The 25,934-nt window shown below is 34.6% G+C and overlaps 2 protein-coding genes across 8 annotated transcripts in view; both read left to right on the forward strand.

The window, feature by feature from the left end:
• Window positions 1-25,934, forward strand: part of LOC145296077 (uncharacterized) — a 500,956-nt gene that overhangs the window by 69,748 nt on the left and 405,274 nt on the right. The gene's annotated exons all lie outside the window — the stretch shown is intronic.
• LOC145296228 (protein CFDP2-like) lies at window positions 8,445-8,867 on the forward strand. Its single transcript, XM_080142442.1, has one exon. It carries the CDS (start codon window positions 8,445-8,447, stop codon window positions 8,865-8,867), a length of 423 nt encoding a protein of 140 aa, XP_079998568.1.

The raw sequence follows: 25,934 nt of genomic DNA on the forward strand, positions 1-25,934 counted from the left end.
AGACGAGCACCTGCCATGAAAATAACGATAAAACAAGGATAGGCTCGCAACGTCTCTTCTGTGGGAGAGGGGTTGCAGGGTAGAGAAAAGGGCATCCCCCACTAAACCACGAAGTCTATTTTGTACTCTGTCAAGGCATGATAGGCTGTTTTTGGCAGCTCCTGCCCAGATATGGCAACAGTATTCCATCCTTGGCCGTACTTGGCTTTTATATAGATAGAGAATTGAATCAGTAGTGAGATATCTTCTGGAGCGGTAGAAGGATCCCACCATCTTTCCTGCGACCTTGGCAACAGACTTGATGTACGTGTTCCATTTCAGATCAGGAGTAAAGGTCAAACCCAGAAGCTTGTCAAAACACGGGGCCTCACCCAGACGAGAGCCATCCATCACAATTGAGTCCAGCTGGGGATCAGAGCGTTGATGATGTAAGGATAGGAGTTTTGTTTTAGATGCATTAAAGGTAACTAGCCACATCTTCCCCCACTGAACCACGCGCTCGAGATCAGAGGAGAGAGAATCAGAGAGAACTTCGTCATTTACAGCCTTTGATGTGTTGCCGTAGATGGTCGTGTCATCAGCATAGATGTCAACGAATGATTTAAGTATGTGTTTAGGGAGGTCATTGATGTAGATCAGGAAGAGAGTTGGGCCGAGGATTGACCCCTGAGGGACTCCAGCATTTATATTGCAGGCCTCCGATTTTTGTCCATCTACCACTACTCTTATGAGCCTATCGGAGAGAAATGATTTAATGATTGAGAAAACATTTCCAGTTATACCGTAGCTGGAAATCTTGTGAAGTAGACCTTTATGCCATACTTTGTCAAAGGCCTTTGATATGTCAAGAGCAATTGCCCTAGAAAGGAAGCCTTTGTCAAGAGATTCACTAATCCTGTGGGATATAACCGTCAGCACATCTGCGGTAGATCTTGCAGAGCGGAAACCATATTGTGTGTCACTAAGAAGGTTGTTTCTGCTGAGGTGGTTGACTATTTCTCTATTTAATATTGATTCCAGTAACTTACTCATAACACAGAGAAGACTTATTGGTCTGTATTGAGAGGGAGATGACTTATCACCTGAATTCTTAAATACAGGGCAAACTGATGAGGTCTTCCAGGGGGTCGGAAAGCACTTCTCCTTAAGGCAGTGCTTAAATAGTTTCGTAAGTATGGGAGCAAGTTCTGGTTGAAGCTTTTTTAACACTATAATTGGGATGCCATCAGGGCCAGTTGCTTTACTGGAATCTAGGTTTTTTATTAGCTTGGCGACCTCATGCACGGATATTTGTATGTTACCTAGCTTGTTCTGTGTTATAGGAGGAAATATGGGGAGTTGATGGCCTTCGTCGCATAGGGTAGAATTAGCTGCAAAGTTCTTTGCAAATAGTTTGGCCTTGTCTGACGCTGACGAGATAACCTCTGGTCCATTGATAATGGTTGGGATAGAACGCACACTTCTGTTCAGGATCCTATTTGTTATTTGCCAAAACTGGTGGGAACCAAGCCGCTGATCAGCTACCTTGGATTTAACAGACTGGGCATATAGCTCTCTTGCATTTTTTATTACTCTTTTACAGTGGTTGCTGGCAGTCCTGAAAGCAGCTTTACCCTTGTACAGCGACGTATTAGACGCTCAAGGATAATGTCTAGTATGTATTCAAGTTCTCTCCAATAGGCATTCAAGTTTTTTTGTTTTTTTTTTTAGAATTTAATAGAATATGCATATTAAAATTCTTCATATTATGTACTGCTTTTAGCAGAATATGCACAAATCCATTCGACTATTATCCCGTGTCTTCCTTTCTCTACAAAGCCAATAAGTCTGTCGTAAAAAGCTGCTGAAACTAATAAACGCACCAGAAATGCAATTCACTAAATGTTATTATGAAACCCTTTTCAAACAGTGACACATATTGTGGCAATTTTTTTGTGAAAGCATTTCTTTCAAATTGTTTCTTATTTCTAAATGTTATTACATAAATTGCAGACTGCTTTGTCTACTTGACTGAGAGGGGAGGGGGGGGGTGTATTTGGATTAAAATCAAAGATTTCAAAATTTTAGCCGTAAAAGAGTTTTCTTTTAAATTCTGGAATGCCACATGTAACAATGCTCTCAACATCTGTATTTTTCTACTTTAATTTAAATAAATAAATAAAGTAGGTTTTAAAAAAAATTTTAGAAAATGAAAAAAAAAATTGTTTAAATAAAATATAATAAAATTTTTTTTTTTTTTAATTTAAATAAGAAAAAAAAATGGTTTTAGATTAATATTAATGCCTAATTTTTCTACTTTTCTTTCAGTAAATAAAAAAATAAATGTCTTGAATTCTAAAATGTTAAAAATAAAAAACATTTTCTTTTTATACGTCCAAGGATGGAATACTGTTGCCACATATGGGCAGGAGCTGCTAGAAAAGACTTGTCCTGCCTTGATAGGGTTCAAAATAGACTTCGTGACCTGGTGGGAGATGTCCTTTTCTCTTCGCTGCAACCTCTCACAGAAGAGATGTTGCAATTTTGTCTCTGCCTTATCGTTATTTTCATGGAAAGTGTTCGACTGAGCTTCAATCTATGGTCCCTCCTCGCCAAAGTTTCACAAGAAACACTAGACTAGCTGAAAACATTATCAATAATTTTCCCCACTCTTTATCTGTGCCTAAACCTAAACATAGATTCCATGATCAAAGCTTCTTTCTTAGAACTGCACGCCTGTGGAATTGTCTTCCGTTTTCCTGCTTTCCAGCTGTCTATAATATGGTTGTCTTCAAGTCTGACGTGAACAAGTTTCTGATGAGCCGTTCCACTTAAGTTAACAAATTTACCGAACTTCCATTACTATTGATTACTATATTGTCCTTTTGACTACTCTACACTCTTTAACCCTTATCCTTGAGTGGCCGATCGGCCTTGATAAGTGGTGACGCCTATGTAAAAAAAAAAAAAAATCAAAAATACAAAAAAATGTAAAGGATATTTTTAAAAAATCTATATATCTATAAAAATGAGACTGTGTAAGGATACTTCTCAACCTATATACTCAACAAATTTTTGATGTACAGACTTAAAATTTGGTACAGAAGGTATTCAGACATGTGGAAAACTTTTTAATCGGATTTTATCTGAAAAAAAAAAAAGTTGCTAAGGAGTCAAAATTTAAAAATTAGTACGTGAGAGTGATCGAATTTTTATCTATTTGCTAACTGTTTTATGAATGTGAATCTTCCACATTATATTAAGAATAAATAAGTTTGAGAACATTTTTTTAAAAGATCGTGTCAAGCTGGTCATCATGCTTGACTCGCTGACTTTAGGTTTTGGTTTCGATCTCCGCTCAAGTACTTTTTTTACTTAGAAGTGAACTGTTTAGAAAAAACACACTCGCATGCACATGTCTCAGTCAGTTTTTTTTTTTTTTTTAATTTTTTTTTTTTAGGAATTTAACCTGATGTTTAATACCGGGAAACACCAGGTACATCTTCTAGTAAACATATACAAATGGATTTTAAATTAATAGAAAAATAGATATAATTTTTTAACCCATTCATGTTGTGCAAAGCTTTAAAAATAGAAAATCTGATTTTTATCATTAAGTGATTTTCATTGGAGCACAGGAAGGAGCAGGTGCTAGTATGATTGTAACAGTTATCAGTTGATGGATTAACTTCTATAAACTTCATCCCTTAGCAGCTGTTGACCAAGGGAAGAATCAGATATGCATATGTAGAGTGATTATATCTGAAAGTGAAACTGGGCCAGTGAGGGTTGAAGATATGTGTTGCATGGAGAGAAGTGATATGCGAATGGTATGATGGTTGTAATTTATTCGTTCATTCATTCGTCTTGTATGAATCAAATGATTCTATTGCTGGCATTGCCCTCCTCCTCCCAAATGTAGATAATTTCTATGAGGATAGCATCATGATCACAAAACAGATACTACACTATCTCCCTTAAAATAGTATTGTATTATAACAGAATTACTACACTACCTTCTCCCTCACTTGGACATTGAAAGATAGTTCATTAGTTTGAAATAGTAAACTCAATTGAACATTAAAAAATAATAATAGTATAGTTTTGGCTTCAGACAAGCAGATACCAAATCCCCATCTATAATATAAATATCACCTGTCTGTTTAAATGTATGTTTTGTATGTGTGCCTAAAACTTTCGTCAGAGGCGACAGATTTTCATGAGATCAGTATCATTTTGAAGCTTGATCCTCTGGACGACAAATATAAAAAAAATTGGCCAAAAACATTAGTTCCTTCAACTAAGCCTTTTTCTACAGGGAGGAGTCGCTTTTTTTCACCAATATTTTCGAAATTCATCACCTTTTCGATAGTCTAGCCTTTATTTAAACTTACGTCACTGCCTGTGTACTACCACTTTTCTTTGTTCAACACACACTTCCAAACACCCGGACAACGCCAGGCACCCAGGCTAGTTAATAATAGAAGTAATAGTATAGTTTTGGCTTCAGACAGACAGACAGATACCAAATCCCCATTAGTAATAGAAGTGTTAAATGTTGAGACATTATGTTAAACAAAGATGGCGGCAGTAAATCAAATCGGTAAAGAATCCATGCAGTCACGATCTCGAGTATTGAGTAATTCTTAATAACAAAGATGGCGGCAAAGAATCAATGCAGTCACGATTCCGTCATTTAAAGACAGAGGTTGACAGTGAACTGAATTGAATCTAAAATTCAATGTTTTTATAATACAGTTAGAGGCTTCTGATTGGTTAATTATCCTAACCGTAAGTTATAAGTAGGGCTGTGACAACAGCATATTCTTTTGTTTTGACTCTTGAGTATATATCTGTTAATATCTTGTTTGTTTTTATATAGGCTGATGTGGTACTGGGTTGATTGGCTTTGTCTTACTGTGTCGGATATATACTTGAGTCAAAAGAATGAAAAGAATATTCTGTTGTCACAGACTTAGTTATAAGTGCGATCGTCAAAATCATTGGGGTCTTACCCTCATTATAAATCAAAAACATTTTGACAAGTAATAGTATAGTTTGGGATTCAGGCAAGCAGATATCAAATCTCCATTAGTAATAACTGTGTGTGGGGGCCCCATAATTATGTAAATGCTCAGAGACCTCTTGAGATTTTCATCTGGGCCTGGACATAGGCAAACATTAAACGGATATCCAACAATTAAATAATCTACAAAAGGTTTGGCGTTGTGTGAAACAGACAAGCTAAAACTCTTTTGTGTAATATCAAAGAAAGCTTGTAGGTTAGAATATCGATTACTATTGGATAACATGATCAGTATTGATCTCTCAATTATAAATAGTTCTCCATTTGCTATCCATTAACACAGACAACGACGAGACTGGAAAATGTTTGGAATACATTTTCTTGATTTTCAATATTTGATCAACTTGATATGTCCCCCCCCCCTAAAAAAAAAAAAAGATGTAACCATTCATCTGGTTCTCAATCTCTGTCCCCTCTCCTCTCTGTAAAACATTCACAACAAGACCTTGTCTACTACCATCACTGCAAGGAACTTTCATTTTTTTTTTTCTCTGTGTATTCCAACAGAATTTCCATGAGCAGAGTTTCTTTCCAAGAACATCCTATTTTTGGAACAAATTACCATGAAGCTGCTTGAGTGTTGTATCGAAAAATGGCAATTTTAGCTCCGTCAGTTATAACTAAGATGTCAGCTTGTGAATCATTTTGGGAGGGATTTTATCTCTGATTGTCATTTTTAAAGTGATTTTTTTTGTTTTCATCTTGTCATTCTTATCTTTCCAAATCACCTTTCTTTTGTTTTGGATTCTGTTTCAAATATTTTTACCAATATTTGATCGTCTCTGAAGAGCAGCTAAATAAACCAAAGACAATATTCTTCATTTCAAGTTGCAAAACTCATGTAAGATTGTAAATATATGCTCTTCAGCCAGAAATATAATTTCATTGTTGGAATTTAGGCTAATGCTTCTCCATAAGAAGTTATTTAAGTATTGAATGTTTGATTGCCAACATCACAAAAACAACAGGTTTTTGTGACATAATGAGAAGGGTGGCAGATCCTGGTTTTGAGTCTTACTAGATGTAGCCATGCTGATTAGCCAAAGGTGGTGAAATACATGTCTATCTCTATGATTGTGTGAGTTCCTTCTTCATGGGCTCAGCTTTTTCAGAACCTATCTTTTGCAAATTTCACACAAAGCTAATATATATGTCTGGCAGTGTTCTTAGATATTTTTTGTACAGAAATTCATCTGATAAGCATTGAAAATCGAAAAAATCCAATCTTTAAAAAAAAAACATATTCTATTAAAAAATGTTCTTCAAAATCACTGGATTCTGCATTAAATAACCTGAAAAACGTTGATATGCCATAAAACAAAAACAATCAACTTGCCTCAAGTGGCTTCATGCCTTGTCTGGAGTTATTCCCATTAGAATAAAAGTTTACCTAGAGTTATTACAGAATATTCATATTTCTTCTGATACTGCAAGACATTCTTTTAATAGCTACTTTCATTTAAGGAGAGTAAAAAAAAAAAAAATATAGAACTTTGATTTTAATATTTGTTTGAAGTAGCTGAGTGGTTTGGGCTACAGTATTTGAGGAATAGTCTTGCGCACCACCTTACTGAACAAGTATTTATGGTCGGAGTTGAGACTTTTGGTGTACCTTTCAGCTTGTCATCAGCTGCTCTATTAGTCAGTATTTATGGCTTAACCAGTCAATCACATTCTTGTAAGGAGGACCCGGATGTATTCATATTTATATAACATCAGGTTTACTTCAGACAACTTTATAACTCCTGCTTTCCTTAGTTTGTCCCCACTGTTCAGGTCTTTCAGCAAGGTGATGTATGTAGAGTCAACTCCTTGGTTCTTAAGGGCAGTGAACAGCGGATCAAACTCTAGACTCGAAAGCCTTTTCGTAATCCACAGTGGGATCTTGTATTCATTGGTTTTATCTTGAAGTTGAGCCTGGATATGGTTGGTGTAATAACCTGGTCTGAAACCTGCTTGTTCTCGTGGTTGATGACTGTCTAATGCCCCTAGCATAACTGAGAGAATACCTGGTTTATCACTGCCAGAAGGCTGAGTGGCCGATGATTCTTAATATTTGCAGGGTCTCCTGTCTTATGAATGATGACCACTGATGCATTCCTCCATCTATCTGGAACTTTTCCACTGAAGAGGCACAAACAGTTTTGGAAAGATCCCAACAAAGGGTTCAACATTTCGATGTGAGGATATCTGGGAGATGTTCCTCGGATGTGTTCAGTGTATGAAGAGCTAAAGTACATCCTGGTTATCTGGTGGCATAGAGGTTAGCATAGAACTCTCACCCTGAAACAATTCTGTCTAGATCAGGGGTTCTCAACCGGAGTCCACATGGATCCTAGGGGTCCATGGAATATTTCTGGGGGTCCACAGGCAAAACATAACAAAATACAATACAAGATATTGGTAAAGAATTATTATCACTCTAATTTAGATTATTATTATTACTTATTATCATTATTATCATAATTATTATAGTTGTTGTAGAATACTTTATTTGCATTAAATTAGTTTTCATTTAAAAATAAAGCTTAATTATATAATATTTCTTTGATTATTAAAACCTCAAAATTTATGAGTGAAAAATAGATTGTCTTATAACCAATAGTTATGAAGGGGTCCATCAAGATAAAAAGAAGGGAAAAGGGGTCCATGAGTAAAAAAGGTTGAGAACCACTGGTCTAGATCATGGATGAGAATGCCATCTTCTTCTTTGAGATGATGTTGTTGGTTCTGCTGAGAGGATGCCTTCTTTTGGTGAACTTAATGTCTTTGTTTATTTCAAGGGCTTATAGTATTTGTTGTTCATTGAAGTCTGTAATCTCGTGTGCCATTCTGTGACTTCGAGTGATGCATATCTCCATTCGTACCAACTCTTTTCATCTGTTGCCATTTCTCTCTCAGCTACTTTGTAACTGTAGACAGTTTGTCTGGTTTCTGTGAATTGACCAACTGTTTCAGTGTGGTCCAGCTGATCCGATATCATTCTGTCGTAGTCAGTGTTTTGGATCTTCTGATGTTGCTGGCGCCTCAAATCTATTGGATAGAGTAGCTGGAACCGTGATGAGTTGTCCGCTAGACCCTGGGTGTTTAATTTTATGTATCACTTGATACGCTTTGTCCTTTCTAGCTTGGTGTCTATGCTAAGAGACATTCTGGTGATTCAATGTCTTATACTATAAAGATGGGAACACCTCCTACAATGGGGTCAACTTTGGGGTCAACAAGAATATTGCAGGAAACCTCACAAACTTCAACGGTGTTTCAGACAGAGTGGCACAACTCGCCATCAAAATCAACAAGGGATACCTCATTAACTTCATCCAGGTTTACCTTCCAACAACAGGCTATACTGATGAAGAGGTGGAGATAGTTTATGAAGATGTCAAAACTTCTTTTTGCCAGCAAAGCCAGTCACATCATCCTAATGGGGGACTTCAATGCCAAGGTTGGGATAGGAAATATAATTGAGTCACGGACTAGTCCATACGGTTATGGAACAAGGAACAGCAGAGATGACCTCCTTGTTAACTTTGCAGAACACCACCAGTTAAAGATCATGAACATGTTCTTCAAGAAAAAACCAAACAGATGCTGGACTTGGATATCTCCTAATAGCACCACAAAGAATGAAGTTGACTTCTTCCTTGCAAACAGACCACACACTGATGTATCAGCCATCAACAGATTAAACACAGGGAGTGACCACCGAATAATCAGAATGTCTCTTATCATAGACACCAAAAAAATCGCTCACTACGTCAAAAATAACCGAGAAAATAAGAGAAACCTTATTAATAAATAACTGCTTAAATAATGTCTTGCTGCCTGAATGTATATAGCTAGATAGGTCTACAGTACCTGCTATTTCCAAAGGGTGACTCATTTAGTACTGACCAGGCTGCTCAGTGTTGCTCAACTTTGGTGATCTAATGAAATTGTTAGTTCGAACTTCAGTGTGCTTGACTGACCAACCCTCTTATAGAGATGCGGGGACACATATAAGAAGGAATCGGTAAAATCATGTTCAGTGAATAAATTTGAAAATTGATTTAATTTCATTTTGATGCCAAACAAACAATAATCACATTTTCATAACCAACATGTTTCCAAGCCCCGGATTTTACTTTAAAAAAAAGAAATTTCACAACAATTCTGACTTGCATTCTGGCAATAACTCCTACATAGTTTGTATATCGACATTATTAAACTGTTTCCTAAGTTACATCTTTATTTTTTTTCTTATTTCCATTAAAATCATAGCATTTTATATATATATATATATATATACATATATGAATTATTGATTCAATTCTTTCCACATCTTTTATCCTTGGCTTACAGATATATCATTCCTCTTGATTTTCTACTGAGAGGGGGGGGGCGCCTGGCCTTGCACGGTTGTAAAATATGTTTAAATCTATTTTAATCTGTGCAGATTCTGTATTATTACAGAGCCAATTCTCTATTGAATATTATATTGTACCTAATATACAGCAATGATTTCAAAAGATTTAAAAAAGAAAAAGAAAAAAAAAGACATTGGTACCCTCAGCTAGAATAGAAACCAAAACATTTAGCACTCTGGCTGAGTTCCCTAGCATTTGAGTTATCGACAGATAGGAAAGATTTAAAATTAAACCACTTCATGTTATGAATGAATTTGCGCATGCACAAAAGTAATAGAAATATGTCGGCAAGTTGAAATGAACATTTTGTATTTCAATTTGTCGACATATTCATCCATCTAAACAGATTTTAATTGCTCTAACCAATCCTTGGTGTATGATTACTATTTCCTGTTTATTTCAGTGTTATGTAACCAGTAGTTTAAGAGTTTATCGGTTAAATATTTTCATACATACATGCATAAATACATGTGCTTTATTTATATAGATTATATAAAACTTAAATTCTGTGTATTCCCTCTAAAACAGTGGTTCTCAACCTTTTTTTTACTCATGGACCCCTTTTCCCTTCTTTTTATCTTGGTGGAGCCCTTCATAACTATTGGTCATAAGACAATCTTCTATTTTTTCACTAATATAAATTTTGAGGTTTTAATAATCAAAGAAATATTGTATAATTAAGCTTTATTTTTAAATGAAAACCAATTTAATGGGGGTAAACCTGGAAAATAGAAATATTATAGTTAAAATAACTTGAATTATTGAAAACAAAAATTATACAAAATTACAGTAGAAATTAGATTTTTAATAAAAACTATTCTGAGTTGGTTTTCTTCATGGGCCACCAAAATATCGTTGCGGACCCCCATTTTGTTATGCTTTGCATGTGGACCCCCAGAAATATTCCATGGACCCCTAGGGTCCATGTGGATCCCGGTTGAGAACCCCTGCTCTAAAAGAAGGATTAGAGAGTTTGTATGAAAGCTAAAATTGTATTTCTATGTAAAAGTTTCCAGGGTAGACGATGAAAAGGGAGTTCAAATCCTTAAGTGTTTCCATCAATGCAGTTATTGTAAGAACCAATTTTAAAACTTGAAACATATTCTATTTTGAAAAAAATTAGATTGTTTAAGGTACAGGATGAGTTTAGTATAACTAGTGTAGATAAAATTGAATCAACAAATGTTTTGATGATAAAGCTGATATTTTTCTGGAGAGCACGAAAATTATTTTTATTATTTTTTTTCTTTTGCATAGAAAAAAAAAACATGCAACAAAAGTGATTTTTAAAAAAAAAAATTTTATTAAACATTTCTATGAAAATAGTATCTATTATATTTGCAATATAGAACTGACCAAAATGAGATAAATTAATAAATACTCAAAGAGTAATATTGTGCTACATAGTTCAATACAAATAAAATTAGATTAAGAGACAATCTTATTTACTCTTTCACTTCAGCACCTCTTGGCAGACAATGCTCTTTTTTTTTTATGTTTCTTTGAATAGTCTTTTTTACGTAACATTTCACTGACTTTTGTGTGTGGATTTTCTAAAGTCCAGTTACTTTATAGAAAAAACCAAAATGACGATGCTGTTTGAGGGTTATGCGAAAGTAATGTGAATTCTCTCTGTTCGTATGCAAATTAGATGATCCAGAGCTGCATAAAAGTAAGCGTGATTATTTACGCAGGTTAACATTACTTTGCCTTTGTTGTGTTAAATGGTTTTGTCTCATACTTATTATGAGGCCCATCCAGATGGGGGTAGCGCAATAGAAGTTAACCTGATTAACTGATCTAAATATGATCCTGAACCGGTAATACCAAGGGTGGTATAAGCCCTATGGGCGAGCTATGCTGGCTTCCTCCTTTGGAGGAAGTTTACAGGGAATATGAAATTCACAAGCGACCCCCAGCCACATGTCTATTGCAGACATAAGATGACAACGTGTAGAATAACCAAATAGTTACCCATCTAGTACTGGTCAGGCTTCACGTTGCTTAACTTCACTTATTAAACAGGAACCAGTGTTTCAACGCAATTATGTTGTACTAAATATAATCTACTATTATATAAAGATCACTTTGTGTGTGTGTGTGTGAGTGAGAGAGAGCTCCTTCCTCATAGGTTCCGAAACGGCTGAGCCTATCTTTTGCAAATTTCACATAAAGGTAATTTATATGTCTGGCAGTGTTCTTAGATAAGTTTTTTTACAGAAATCCATCCGATAAATATCGAAAATCAAAATAATCCGATCTTAGCAATAGCTTTTCTCTCTTATAGATCAAAAAGAATAATTTTTACAGGGGAATATTTTACGTTACACCGGCCAAGGGAGATAATAAAATCTTAGCAAATCATTTCTTCTTTATAATAAATCCATTTTTTTTTTTTTTTTTTTTTAATCTGGAGATTTATAGAGCATTTGACTACAGATCAAACGATCCCCTGTTCAAGAGCAGATGTACCTCACCGTTCATTAATTTAAATTTCTTATGATTGAGTTCAATTTACGATAAAAAAAAAGAGGGACCATTTAAAATCGTTGCAAATCATTTCTTTTGCATATTTTAAAATTAAACATTAATCAGAAGTGACTTTTCCTGGGCATTCATCAGCAAGCCCAAATATCAGCTGACATGATATTGTAAACAAACACAGATGTCATTTGATGAACAAAATTATTTTTATTTTATTTGTTTTTTTTTTGTTTTTTTGCTTTGAGAATTATTCCACGAGGAAATTCTTCATAATATATAATAATCAATAGAAGATTGATTCTATAATAATTTGTACACAATCTGCACAAATTAAAATATCATGTTTAAGCGTATTATATGACTGGGCAACACCGGGCTGCCAGCTAGTCTTTATCTGTGTCTAAATCAAAACGTAGATTCCATGAATAAAGCTTCTTTCTTAGAAGTGCACGCCTGTGGAACTCTGTCGCTTGCCTGTTTCCCTCCCGACTTCTTGGATGTCTTCAAGTCCAACATAAACAAATTCATGATGAACCGCCCCCTTAAGTAATGGCACTTTATCAAATCTCCAATACTAACTATTACTACAATCTTTCTCTCTCTCTCTTCAGTAGTCCGTCGCTGACGACGATGACGTTGCACCATGCCTAACAGTCCCAGATAGATTACGCCTGATGGACTCGCTGGTGACTGGAGTCCAATTCGTGAATTACATACACGGCCGCAGGCAGCACAGGGGAAGATGCCGTCTGCCCGCTGCGCCACGTGCCTTTGGTGTCTTCTTCGCTGTGTTATTATAGGTGGAGGTGAAGTTTCCAAGCCCTCTTGGCAGATGTTTCGCCATTCTCTCCGATCAGCAGCAGTATGTTTGATGGCGTTGGATTCTATGCCACATTTTTTCAATGATGTTTTTAGTTGGTCCTTGAAACGTTTACGTGGACCCCCAGGGTTGCGTCTGCCCTCTGCAAGTTCCCCTTGGAGGACCTTGCATGGGAGCCTTTCTGCTGGCATCCGGATGGTGTGACCAAGCCACCTAAAGTTGTCTATGAGTTAGAATTATTTCAAGTGGGTCCATTTGAGTGCGCCTGCGTATCTCATTGTGTGGCACCCTGTGCCACCATTTTAAACCTAGTATACGCTGTAAGCAGTTGGTATGAAATGCTTCTAGCTTTTTCAGGTGGCGTCTATAAGGCACCCATGACTTGCTGCCATACAAGAGGATGGAGAGACAGATTGCTCTGTAGACAGAAACCTTGGTGGTATTACTACAATACTATCCCATTGATTACTGTACACACAATAATCCTTCTCCGATAATTGATAAATGGTGACCTGCATGTAAAAAAAAAAAAAAAAAAACCTTGTTAGACACGCAGCAACCATTACAGAAGCATTCAATGTCATAATACTTGATTGCCTTTCATTCTCTCAATATACATTTCTTTAAAGATTCTGGTAAACTGAGGGAATGCCTGTTCTGTACTTTAAGCTTCTCATTTATACTTTGAAAAAAAAAACAAAAACATATTTGATACAAAAACGAAAGCATTATCTTCGTTTTAAAGACTGGCTTTTATCAGGATACTCCTGGGTGATTACCTACCGACGCTAAACAAGACTTCACTTGCCCAAAAATTAAAATCTTGCGGGTTTTCTGGAGAATTTTTTCGTTCCGATCTAGCAGAATTTTAAATACTCTGTTAGCAGCAGTGCAACCAATACAAAATGGACATTATTATATTTTCCATTATGAAATTTTCCAATAAAAATGTCTATGAAATGCATTGTTGTTTTCAGTCTGACAGGAATAAAATTAGATTTGTTTAATCTTTCTGAAAGACCTATTTCCAAAAAAAAAAAAAAAAAAAAAAAAGGTTTATTTATTCCAATCAATATTTAAATGATTGATCAGCTTTATGGTTCAACGGTTTTTTGTTGTCGGCCATCTTTTCTTTTTCTTTTTCTTTCTTTTTTGTTGTTGTTGTCTCTCCTTTTCATGCTTTGTGCTTTAATGGTTATTTATAAAGGAATCGTATTTGATTGGTTGATTTCTGATCTTTCTTTACTGTTTTTTCTTTTTTATCTTTTATTTACAATATTCGTGAATATTGCAATAAATGCAAATGAATCGCCGAGGCATATCTTCAATTGTTGCGCATAATAAAAACAATGTAGTGTAGTTGGTCTCTATATGACACACCCACCCCTTGTAAAACATAGCTACAACCAGTGTTTGGTGTCTAGCTACAACCAGTGTTTGGTGTCCACCCTAGAGATAACAATGAACTCTTTCACTTGCTATAAATACCGGGAGTATGTGTCTTTCAGCATGATGCACAAGGTATACAATGGCAGTCGGACTGACGTATAATCAATTCTCTCATCACAGCTCCTCAGTGCGATTGGATAAGCAACTGTCTCAAGCCAGGATTAAGGTTCGAAAGTAAGCATATTTTGGATGTAGATGGAAATAATCAGAATCGCTAAAAAACCTTATTAAATGCTGAAAGCTCTTTGTTTACACAAAGAGCTTTGCAGTATATACAAGTGACAGTTGTTGATTTATCCTCATCTTTTTAGTTGTTTCACAGCGTTTCGGCCAATCTCCTAACTGCATTCTCAGCAATTACTGCTATCCATAGTTGTTGTCGTCTCCCCACGTTTTTTGGCCAAGTAAGCCTCTGGCCGGTTTTGGGTAGGATTAAAACCGCTATCTTCAAACAATTCTCACCTGAAACTGTAGAGATGAGGATAATAGTCTGCAATAAATTAAATAAATACCTGTTAGCCCGTTCTCTTGGATAATCAATTTCTCTTATGTAATATTCCGCCCACCTCTACTATTGTTTCATGTTCTCTTGTGGAGATGATGATCATCCAACTGACGATCTCTTTAACCCTTATTTTCGAGAGGACCCAGGGTCTTCATAAGCGATGATTCATTACTGAAAAATATTATTTTTGTATTAGGCTAAGTAGTAGCAGGCGATATAATTAATGACGGTGCTTAACCCGAGAAAGGACGACTTGTACACGAAGGCATAAAACACTACTGCCTTATATAGACGACTTATATGCGAAGGCATAAAACACTACTGCCTTATATAGACGACATACACAAAGGCATAAAACACTAGTGCCTTATATAGACGACTTATATACGAAGGCATAAAACACTAGTGCCTTATATAGACGACTTATATACGAAGGCATAAAACACTAGTGCCTTATATAGACGACTTATACTTGAAGGCATAAAACACTAGTGCCTTATATAGACGACTTATACTTGAAGGCATAAAACACTAGTGCCTTATATAGACGACTTATACGTGAAGGCATAAAACACTAGTGCCTTATATAGACGACTTATACTTGAAGGCATAAAACACTAGTGCCTTATATAGACGACTTATACTTGAAGGCATAAAACACTAGTGCCTTATATAGACGACTTATACTTGAAGGCATAAAACACTAGTGCCTTATATAGACGACTTATACTTGAAGGCATAAAACACTAGTGCCTTATATAGACGACTTATACGTGAAGGCATAAAACACTAGTGCCTTATATAGACGACTTATACTTGAAGGCATAAAACACTAGTGCCTTATATAGACGACTTATACGTGAAGGCATAAAACACTAGTATCTTATATAGACGACTTATATGCGAAGGCATAAAACACTAGTGTCTGTTGGAATAAAAATAATAATTAATATTTATACTCATAAGCCCCTTTTAGATTATTAAAGTTGAACCCTGTTGGGAAAATAAAAAACAAAAAAAAAGCAGTCAACTAGCGTTATGCAATGTTCACAATTGTTTGAACACTCTTGACTGCTTTACTGTTGTGTCTGCATTTGACATTGATAGGTGTTTAATTTCCCTTAATTCTTGTAGAAATTGATGCTGGCCCCGAGGTAATGTCCTAGCAAATAGTCCAAGGTGTCTTTGTAGCAAGGTTCCCAAATAGTAGTAATTGTCACTTCCTGTACTGATGCTTGCAAAAGCATGAAACACTAGTGTCTGTAGGTATAAAAATAACTGTTTTTTTTTGTTTTTTTTTATATATAAGCTTAATATTAAAATAAATCAGAAAAATATTTTTATTATACAAATATGTGGTTGAGTCCAAATATTAATTTTTTATATTTATAATTTAAATACAATTTCGAGCATATGGCCATCACAGTTCACACATATATGGCATAATCTTCCAAGTGGTCTATTGTGTTTGGTTTAGTAGCATAGACATGGAACTCTACATACTCCCAAATAAAATAACCTCACGATGTTAACTCGCATGAACAAGGTGGCCAGTTGCCAAGTCCATTTTGTGAAATTATTCATTTATCAAATGTTTTAGTAAATTGAGCGTCTCATTTGCAATTTGCAAAACGCTGTGCAGGTGTCCGTCTCTTCATTGCTAAACCAAGATAAACTCAGAATTACCGAAAGTTGCCAAATCTGCAATTTAAGAAAGTAGAGTTGTCAATTTAAAGTTCATAACCTCCTTAAGAAAAAAAAAATATTGAAGGTCAATAAATTCAACATAAACAATGATTTGGAGTACGATCGTTTCTGAGACGATATTGTTCTTATTAATATCCAATCTCATCAACAGCATGGTCACTCTACTAATGCTTTCCTTTATAAGATAAAGAGTTTTATCTCTAAATTTTGTTCTTTTGTTTGGCTATTGTTATATCATTGGGTGGGCAACAATACACAGATCTAAGATACCGAATCGATTTATTCCGTACGGTACAATAATAGAAGTGTGTTTTGGATAGCAACAATTGGTAAGCCAGTTGACAAGTAAACTGAAGTGTTTGCCTCCCACTTCTCAGCATCAACTAACACCAGGCAGCTTTGCTATTGTTAAATACACGTGAACTACAATCACGTGTTGAGCCATATCACAACAGCTACAGACCTTTAAACTTATATAGAAAGCAAAAAGACCGGAAAAGTCCATTAAAACAATAGGAAATATCACTACAAGTATTAATACTATTTAACTCAAAGCTAGAGGGAGAGAAATATATGGAATAAAGACTTATTTTTGAGATGAGGATTGATAATTCATATTGGATTCTTCGGACTACTGTTCTCATCTTGAATGTTATTTTCACAAAATTTTGGTCGGTGTAATCTCAGACCTTCTTCCGGTATATTTTGGCGAACTCTGGAATCTTTATTTCAAATTTGGAATTCTTCTGTCAGGTAGGGATTTTTCCAACTATGTATGGTAACAAAATAATGTGACGTTGACAAGAAGAAAGGAACACAAATGTAAATTGTTATAAAACTTGTATTGAAAGGAAAGAGAGGGAAGAAAGAATGTTTCCTTGCAAAAATAGTTGCGTTTTGCAGAACTTATCTGTAGGATTCGTCCTTTTTTTTTTTTTTTTTTTTTTTACATAGGCATAACCACTTATCAAGGCCAGAGACCACTCGAGGATAAGGGTTAAGAGTGTACAGTAGTCAATTGGACAATATATAAATCGTTAGTAATGGAAATTGGGTAAATTTATTAACTTAAGTTGAACGGCTCATCAAGAACTTGTTTACGTTAGACTTGAAGACGACCTTATTGTAGTCAGCTGGAAAGCAGGAAAATGGAAGAGTTCCACAGGTGTGTAGTTCTAAGAAAGAAACTTTGTTCATGGAATCTACGTTTAGGTTTAGGCACAGATAAAGAGTTGGGGAATTATTGATAGTGTTTTCACCTAGACGAGTGTTTCTTGTGAAAGTTTGGCGAGGAGGGGGGACCATAGATTGAAGCTCAGTCGAGCACTTGCCGTGCAAATAATGATAAAGCAAACTCGCAACATCTCTTCTGTGAGATAGAGGTCCTGTTAACGATGTTTCCTTCCTGTGGAGTTTTGGCCGGGTTGAAGAAAAAAAAGGAAGCCTTGAGTTTTTCTGTGCTGCAGTTGCTGTCGAAAAGCCTCACGTGTCTGGTGTTGAATGATGGAGAGAGCAGACAGGCACGTGTTGTCATCGAGACCCCGATAAGCAACAGAGAGAGAGAATTTGAAAAAAACGTTCTTGTGGTGTTGGTGAGGATCTAAAAGGGAAGCCTGTGATTGGTTATTTTTCATCCAATCAGAGAGCACTCCTTCAGTGACTCCTTAATAATCCCAATAGTCAAACTTGGGAATCTGCATTGAATTTCCAATAGAACTCTTTATTTAATCCATGGGGGTAGCATGCTCTTGATCCATCAGCAATGACTGGGTAGGAGTCCAAAGTAGTTTGCAAAGACATGTGGCGTAGTGGATAAAGTACTTAGTAAAATTGTAAGTTACATGCTTCTGGGGGTTGAAGGTTTAATTCTCGATGCGGTTGACCCTCAGAATACAATAGCAAGTTGTTTAGGACTTTTACTCGGTCGTAACTGACCGAACGAGAGCATACTACCCTCGTAGATTAAATAAAGAGTTCCGTTCAAAATTTTGCGCAGATTCTCTAGTTCAGTACAAAGATTCCTGAGTACAGCTGAAGAAGGTTGGAGGTTACATCGCCTGAAACGTGAAAATAATTCTCAAGATGAGAACAGTAGTCCGAAGAATGCAAATAATACAAAAAAAAAAGACTTGTTGGATTTTGTTGTTTTACTTTCTAAAAATTAACCTATTTTTTTTCCGTATTGAAACGATCTAACACAAGCCCAATGGATGACCAACGATTCACTTTTTTTTTTTTCTTTTTTTTTAACTAGTATATTTTAAGTTTGGTAAATGTTCTATTTCACTTAAAAGCGCTATTAAATCTTTTATGAACTGCACACTCTACTATTATATAAAAGGAAGTGTGTGTGTGTGTTCCCTATAGACTCCACAGGGGCCGATTTTTATGAAATTTCACACAAATGTACTTTATGTATCTGGCAGTGTTCTTGGATAGGTTTTGTATCAAAATGTCTTTGAAAAGTATCAATAATAATTTATAAAAAAAGTTTGGAAGAAGGAACAGGCGATTTTTATCAAAGCTAACACCTTATACAGCCAAGCATCATAAGTGCATTTGAGAAATTTTATTACCACACAAGCAGAAAGAACCGGCTTATAAAATCGACAGTAGGTTCTTTGACATAACAGGTACACGTTAAAAATGTTTTTGTTTAAAGTATATTTGAACCATGATACTTGACTTCTGCATTTTTAACTTTAATGCAAGCCGTTATATATAAAAACAGTTTTATAAAAATCAAAAGCAGATTCTCTACAGTGCAATGTATCGTGGACTAAGTCAATGCAGGGAGGCATGTGAAGCTTCATCCCAGTGCATTGCAATGGATTCCCAACGAGAGCAATCAATCGATTTGTTTGAAAAATGATAGATTTCATCGATTTTGATGACAATAGAAATATGGGAGTTTGAAACATTGGTTGATCATCATTAACTCCCAGGCAACGTCAGGTCACCCTGCTAGTATATCATAAAAGACAATAACACCAAACAAAGTGGAATAATCATTTATTAATTTGTTGTTGCTTTTATATCTGTTCCCACCTTTAAAAGCTGTTATCAAACTTGACCAAAACTGTATTGCATATGTTGTTCATTTTTTTTTCTTGTTCATTCTGTGTATCTTATTTATTTAGTGAACTATTATGGTAAAATGCATTCAGATGGAATGCAATATTCTTTAGTAAAAGGGACAAATTCAGCTGTTATAAGTTTGCAGAAATCAAGGCGGGGACTCTTACGTGTCTGTCCAACCGAAACAAAAAAAATCGAATGTGTTATCTATTCTTGTATCAAAGGTCCATACAAAATTTTAGCCAGATTGGCCCAGTAGTTTCCAAGAAAAAGAGAAACGGACAAATAGTCATTCTAACGGAAACATAGTATAGATTCTACTGATGCTACCGGATCAGGCTGTCTGAAGATATTGGCTTCCTGACATAAAATGCATCGAACAATTACGTATTTTTGGTTTCTCTATTTTCGATTCCCTTTTGCAAAACTTAATTTATGTTATTCAGCCCACCTTTTCTTTGTATTTAAAAAAAAAAAAAAGAAAAAAAAGGTCATCCAAACCTGATACAGATTCTAGTACAGGTACAGCACACCATTGGTGGTAATCCTAAAAGACCGCAAAAGAACACTGTGTGTTAGAAGGGACGATCTAAAATGTCTATAAAGAAAATCTCATATGTTGAGTAAAAGGTCAGTTCCTATTTACAATGTCTCCCCACGGGGCAGTTAGACACCAGGGTTGTTTTTTAATGTGGAGAAAAGGAACAAACAATTGTCTGTCATGAAGGATTTCTCCTCCACTGACAGAGAACAAGAAATTGAAGTGCATCATCTGAAGAACAGACACTACACTTTGATCTTGACCCGAAGGCCAAGTTCTTATACAGCAAACGTCAATAGTTAAGACACCAAAACAGATTTTTAAGTTTTCATGATCACATGACTCCTAACATTTGGCCTCCTAACTCCCCAAATCTGTAACTGTAACAGCGTTCACCTGGGGTGGGTGCTGAGCCATGACCATTGTAATAGAGGACCGTTTCACTAAAAGTCACATGACCTATTAACGTCACAGAATAATGTATATCGGCCACAGATCCATGGTACTGATTATTATTAAGGATGGTCATGTTTTTGTTTTATTTCTCAAAAGAAATTCTAGAGTGTTACGTGTCCGTCTAGGGACGTGAACGAGCAACAAAGTAAAAACAAAACTAATAAAAACCCCGAGAAACATTTATTTAACATAAAACAAAATATACAAAAATTTACAAGTACTCTCTTAATATTATTGCTACAAGCTTTGAAAACGATTATAAGGTCTATAGTGTTTGTGGTAAAAGAGAGGTAAGAATTATCTAATGTTTTATGTATGGATAAATCTAATAAGAATATTAAAGTACTAGCTGGACGCCTGGCGTTGCCCGGTCGTACAATTCGCTTAAATATGATATTTTAATTGATGCAGATTGCGTATATATTCTTATAGAATCAATCCTCTATTGAATATGATATATTACGAGGACTAATTATGCGGTGGACTAATACGCCCCCCCCCCACCAAATAAAATAAATAATAATGTAGTTCACCAAATTCCGTCTGTGTTTGTTTCCAATATCACGTCAGCTGATATTTTGGCTTGACGATGAATGCCCTGGAAACTCAGTTCTGGTTAATGTTTAGTTTTAAAATATGCAAACGAAATGATTTGCGGCGATTTTAGATGCTTAATTGACGTTACTTCTTGCTAATTCATTTATGTGATTAAATGAAGTAATCATATATATATATATATATATATGATGAAAATAATGGAAATAGTATTCCGACAAAATAGAGAAAATAAAAAAGGAACAAACCGTATTATGTGTTCACCAACGTTTCGTCTTTATTTCGAGACTTCCTCTGGGTGAATGAGATTAAGAAACCAAAAAAAATATACCAGTACAAAATATTTGAAAAAGTTTCACGTGCAAGTGTGACGCGTTTCTATTTAAGAGAAACGGAAAATTGATGTTGGAAATTCAAAAAGGAAGGGGGGCTGGCGCTGTTAAAGAGAAGGAAATTTTAGTGATGTCATATAGTCGTTAATTTAATTTTAAAACTATGAACGCAAGTTTATATTCTTATTGGGAAAAAGATATATCTGTTGAAATTTAAATATAAGTTTGTAACAGGAATGAAATGAGTGTTTTTTTTATGTAATTTATTGATTGAGATTATGTGTTAATTATTACAGGGGGTGTTTGAATGGTGTGAGAAAGTTAACCTGTGTCCACAGTTAAATAATGTTCTTTTAATAACAGTTTACTTATTTATGGCGCTATGTTATAGAAACCTCCACGTTGTTTAATAGTGCTTGAAATTGTGATAAGCGCAGATTCAAGGAGTCTCCGGCGCGGTTTATTTGAAATAAATTTAACTACTTTTGCTTGTTTAAAATCAAAGGTGTGGTTATGTTGCAATGAATGAGAGAATAATGCACTTAGAGAATTGCTATTTTTTATATCTCTTTTGTGTTCATTGAGCCTTTTTTCCAATTTACGCTGAGTTTCACCAACGTATTTATGATGGCAATTATGGCAAGGAATAGTATATATACCTCCATCGGAAACTGGTTTGTTATAGAGATGTTTCGTGGTTTTTAATATATGTCTTATGGTTAGTGATGTGGTTTCTACGATAGGAATTTTTAGTTTGTTTAGTGTGTTATAGATTATTGTATTATTGGTGTGTGTAGGTAAAAGAAGATGTCTGTTTATGAGAGAAAGGTCTGGTGTGTATGATTTTTTATTATTATTTATTCTGGAAAATATTTGTGTGGCTTTTCTCTTAGCATTCAATATGAAATATATCGGATATTGCAAGGTTTTCAGAATGTTTGTAAGGTATTTGAATTCTTCGTCCAGATATTCAGGACTGCAAATTCTGAAAGCGCGTAAGAAGAAACCAATTATCATCCCTGTTTTTTTTTTTTTTTTTTTTTTTTTTTTTTTTTTGTACTGGTATATTTTTTTTGGTTTCTTAATCTCATTCACCCAGAGGAAGTCTCGAAATAAAGACGAAACGTTGGTCAACACATAATACGGTTTGTTCCTTTTTTATTTTCTCTCTCTCTCTCTATCTATCTATCTATCTATCTCTCTCTCTATATATATATATATATATATATATATATATATATATATATATATATATATATATATATATAATTACCAATTGAAATTTCCTCTTTTTATTTAATCTAACCGTACGTGTAATTTCCTTCGTAACACTGTACTTAAACTACTTCTTCCCAACTCGTCTAACATTTTGCTAATTGTTAGAAATATTTCAATATCATATATGATTAGATAAATAAATGTAATTAATAGTAAATAAATATTAAATAAGTGTATTTTTTTAATGATATTGTGGAGTAAGTAAAAGAAAGCTGCCTTTGCACGTCTTTTTTACGAACGAGTAAGAAGTCTTTTTGCGTATAAGGTTTCAAACAGTAAAATTGCAGTGCTTAATTGGCGTTTCTTCTTGCTCATAACCCTTCGGAATAGAATAAAATTATTTCGATGACAACCATTCTTCGAAAGAACGACAGAACACCAGCTTTTATTTATTTATTTTTTTTTTTTTCATTGAATTCATGTTATATTTCTACATTTTAATTTTGGTTGTTTTTAAATAAGTTGGAATTAATTTCTACGGTTATTTTATTCAAATTTTTTTTTTTTTTTTTTTTCGGTTAAAAACAGAATTCGCTGTCACTTCTCATTTCTAAATATAATTTATAAAAAATAACAAACACAAACTTCTGATATTTATTTTTCAAAAATATTAATTTTTTTATCCTTTCAACGCTTCCATACTTTCATCCCACTTTTTCTTTACTCGTCCATTTATGGATGAAAAAATTCGATACATTGAATTTCTCTCTAGGTCACTTTGTTTTTGTCTTTTCCGGTTATCTTGACAAATAATCAGCATATATATATTTTTTTAATCTATAGATTCACCTGCTGCTTTCTCATTCCCCCTCTCTCTCCGCTCCCTTCCACCTATTGTCGACATGCATGTTAAAACCTATAAAATCCCACTTTTCTTTTTGGTTTTTCGCTCTTTTTCTCTTTTTTCTTTTTCTCTTTTTTCTCTTTTTTCCTTTTCTCTTTTTTCCTTTTCTCTTTTTTCCTTTTTTCTTTTTCTCTTTTTTCTTTTTCTCTTTTCTTTTTCTCTTTTTTCCTTTTCTCTTTTTTCCTTTTCTCTTTTTTCCTTTTCTCTTTTTTCCTTTTTTCTTTTTCTCTTTTTTCCTTTTCTTTTTTCCTTTTCTTTTTTCCTTTTCTTTTTTCCTTTTCTTTTTTCCTTTTCTTTTTTCCTTTTCTTTTTTTCTTTTTTTCTTTTTTCTTTTTCTTTTTTTCATTTTTCTTTTCATTTTTCTTTTCTTTTTTCATTTTTCTTTTCTTTTTTCATTTTTTTTTCTTTTTTCATTTTTTTTTCTTTTTTCATTTTTTTTTCCTTTTTCATTTTTTTTTCCTTTTTCCTTTCCTTTCCTTTTTTCATTTTTCCTTTCCTTTCCTTTTTTCATTTTTCCTTTCCTTTCCTTTTTTCATTTTTCCTTTCCTTTCCTTTTTTCATTTTTCCTTTCCTTTCCTTTTTTCATTTTTCCTTTCCTTTCCTTTTTTCATTTTTCCTTTCCTTTCCTTTTTTTCATTTTTCCTTTCCTTTCCTTTTTTCATTTTTCCTTTCCTTTCCCTTTTTTGTTTTCTTTTTCTTTCTTTTTTCTTGCCGTCTCTTTTCTTTCTGTTTTCCTGTTTCTTTTAATTTATGTCATATTGTGTAAAAGCAAAGATGGAAACAATAAAATAACATGTTTCTGAATTCGAACGATCCGTGGCGTAGTGGATAAAGTACTTGGTAAAATTCAGTTGTAAGTCATACTCTTCTGGAGGTTGAAAGTTCAATATTCAGTGCGGGCGGCATTCAAAATACAACTGTGAATTACTTGAGACTACTACCTGGTTATGGCTGACAGAACAAGAACATGTTACCCTTCTGAATTAAATAAAGGGTTCTGTTCGAAATTTTGTGCAGATTCTTGAGTTTGGCAAGATATATTTTGTAGTGACCAGCTCCATACGTAATTACGTAATTAGAAGAATCTGTTGGTATTATTTGGATTTATCGGACTACTGTTCTCATCTTGAGTTTGATTTTCACAACGTTTCAGTTGATGGAGCCTCCGACCTTCTTCAGGTGTTTCTTGTCCAACTTGGGAATGTTTCTGTCAAACTCAGGAATTTGGATGGAATTTCCAGCGGAACTCTTTATTTACTTTACGAAGGTAGCATGTTCTTGTTCCATCAGCCATAACTGGATAGAGGTCCTAAGTAATTCACAATTGTATTTTTCAATCGCCCACAGGGAGGATTGAACCTTTCAACCTTCAGGAGAATATCACTTTTTACAATTTTTTTTTTTTTTTTTTTTTTCCAAGTACTCTGACCACTGCGCCACGGGTCCTTGTGGACAAATTCCCAAGTTGAACAAGATACACCTGGAGAAAGTCGGAGGTTACATCGACTGAAACGTTGTGAAAATCACACTCAAAATGAGAACAATAGTCCGATGAATTCAAATAACCAATTCTCATCTAAAAATTTCAGAAACGTTAGAAGAATCTATTCGGCCGGAATTTATTCATTTCAGAAAAAATTTGATTTTGTCACTGTTTGCCCACGCAATTTTATCAGTGTGTAGAATTGTGGCTGTGACGCGACCTTTTTACACAAAAATCCATGGCACTATATTTTTGTCTATTCACGTATGAAGACCGTGAATGGGTTTTGTAACATTCTACAAAGCTTATATAAAAGGGCTGATGCGCCAAAAAAACAGTCTCAACGTTTCTGCGATTTCCAGACAGTTTTTCGCAGGTTTTCTTCACCGGTGCTTGAAATTATCACACTTGTAAGACTACGTCACAGGACATAAAACTCTACTAAGAATATCCAGTTTAAACTGCAAATGGACAAATTGCTCCTTCATTAATGAAACAATGGATGAATCTTTTGTCCACAAAACTTTTGCCCTCCTGGTATTCTTCATTCGCAGATTTTTGTTCATACAATGTGTTGACCATCACGATTTCCTCGGTCGAGAAGGATTTCCTCAGTCACAAACGATTTCCAGTTGTATTTTACAATTACGAAAATATTCTTTTTCTCCCTCGGATGATAATTAACTTTCGTCTTACAAAAATGCACACATTTTTGCATTATTAATTGACTTTAATCTTTTTAATTTCGTGCTCCTGGGGAGATCTCTAACATCGAAGAATGTGAGGAAACAAGTAAAATCCAAAATTATATTCAATTCAAATTAAAAAATGTATAGTTCGTATTAAAAAAAATGATTAAGGCGGGATAAAGAACCGGTGAAGAGGTAAGCTAGAACCCCAAAAAACAGTGTGTGTATATATATATATATAT

The sequence above is a fragment of the Euprymna scolopes genome, chromosome 16 (genome assembly GCF_053919585.1).
Source record: "Euprymna scolopes isolate OS-2025 chromosome 16, ASM5391958v1, whole genome shotgun sequence".
Lineage (NCBI taxonomy): Eukaryota > Metazoa > Mollusca > Cephalopoda > Sepiida > Sepiolidae > Euprymna > Euprymna scolopes.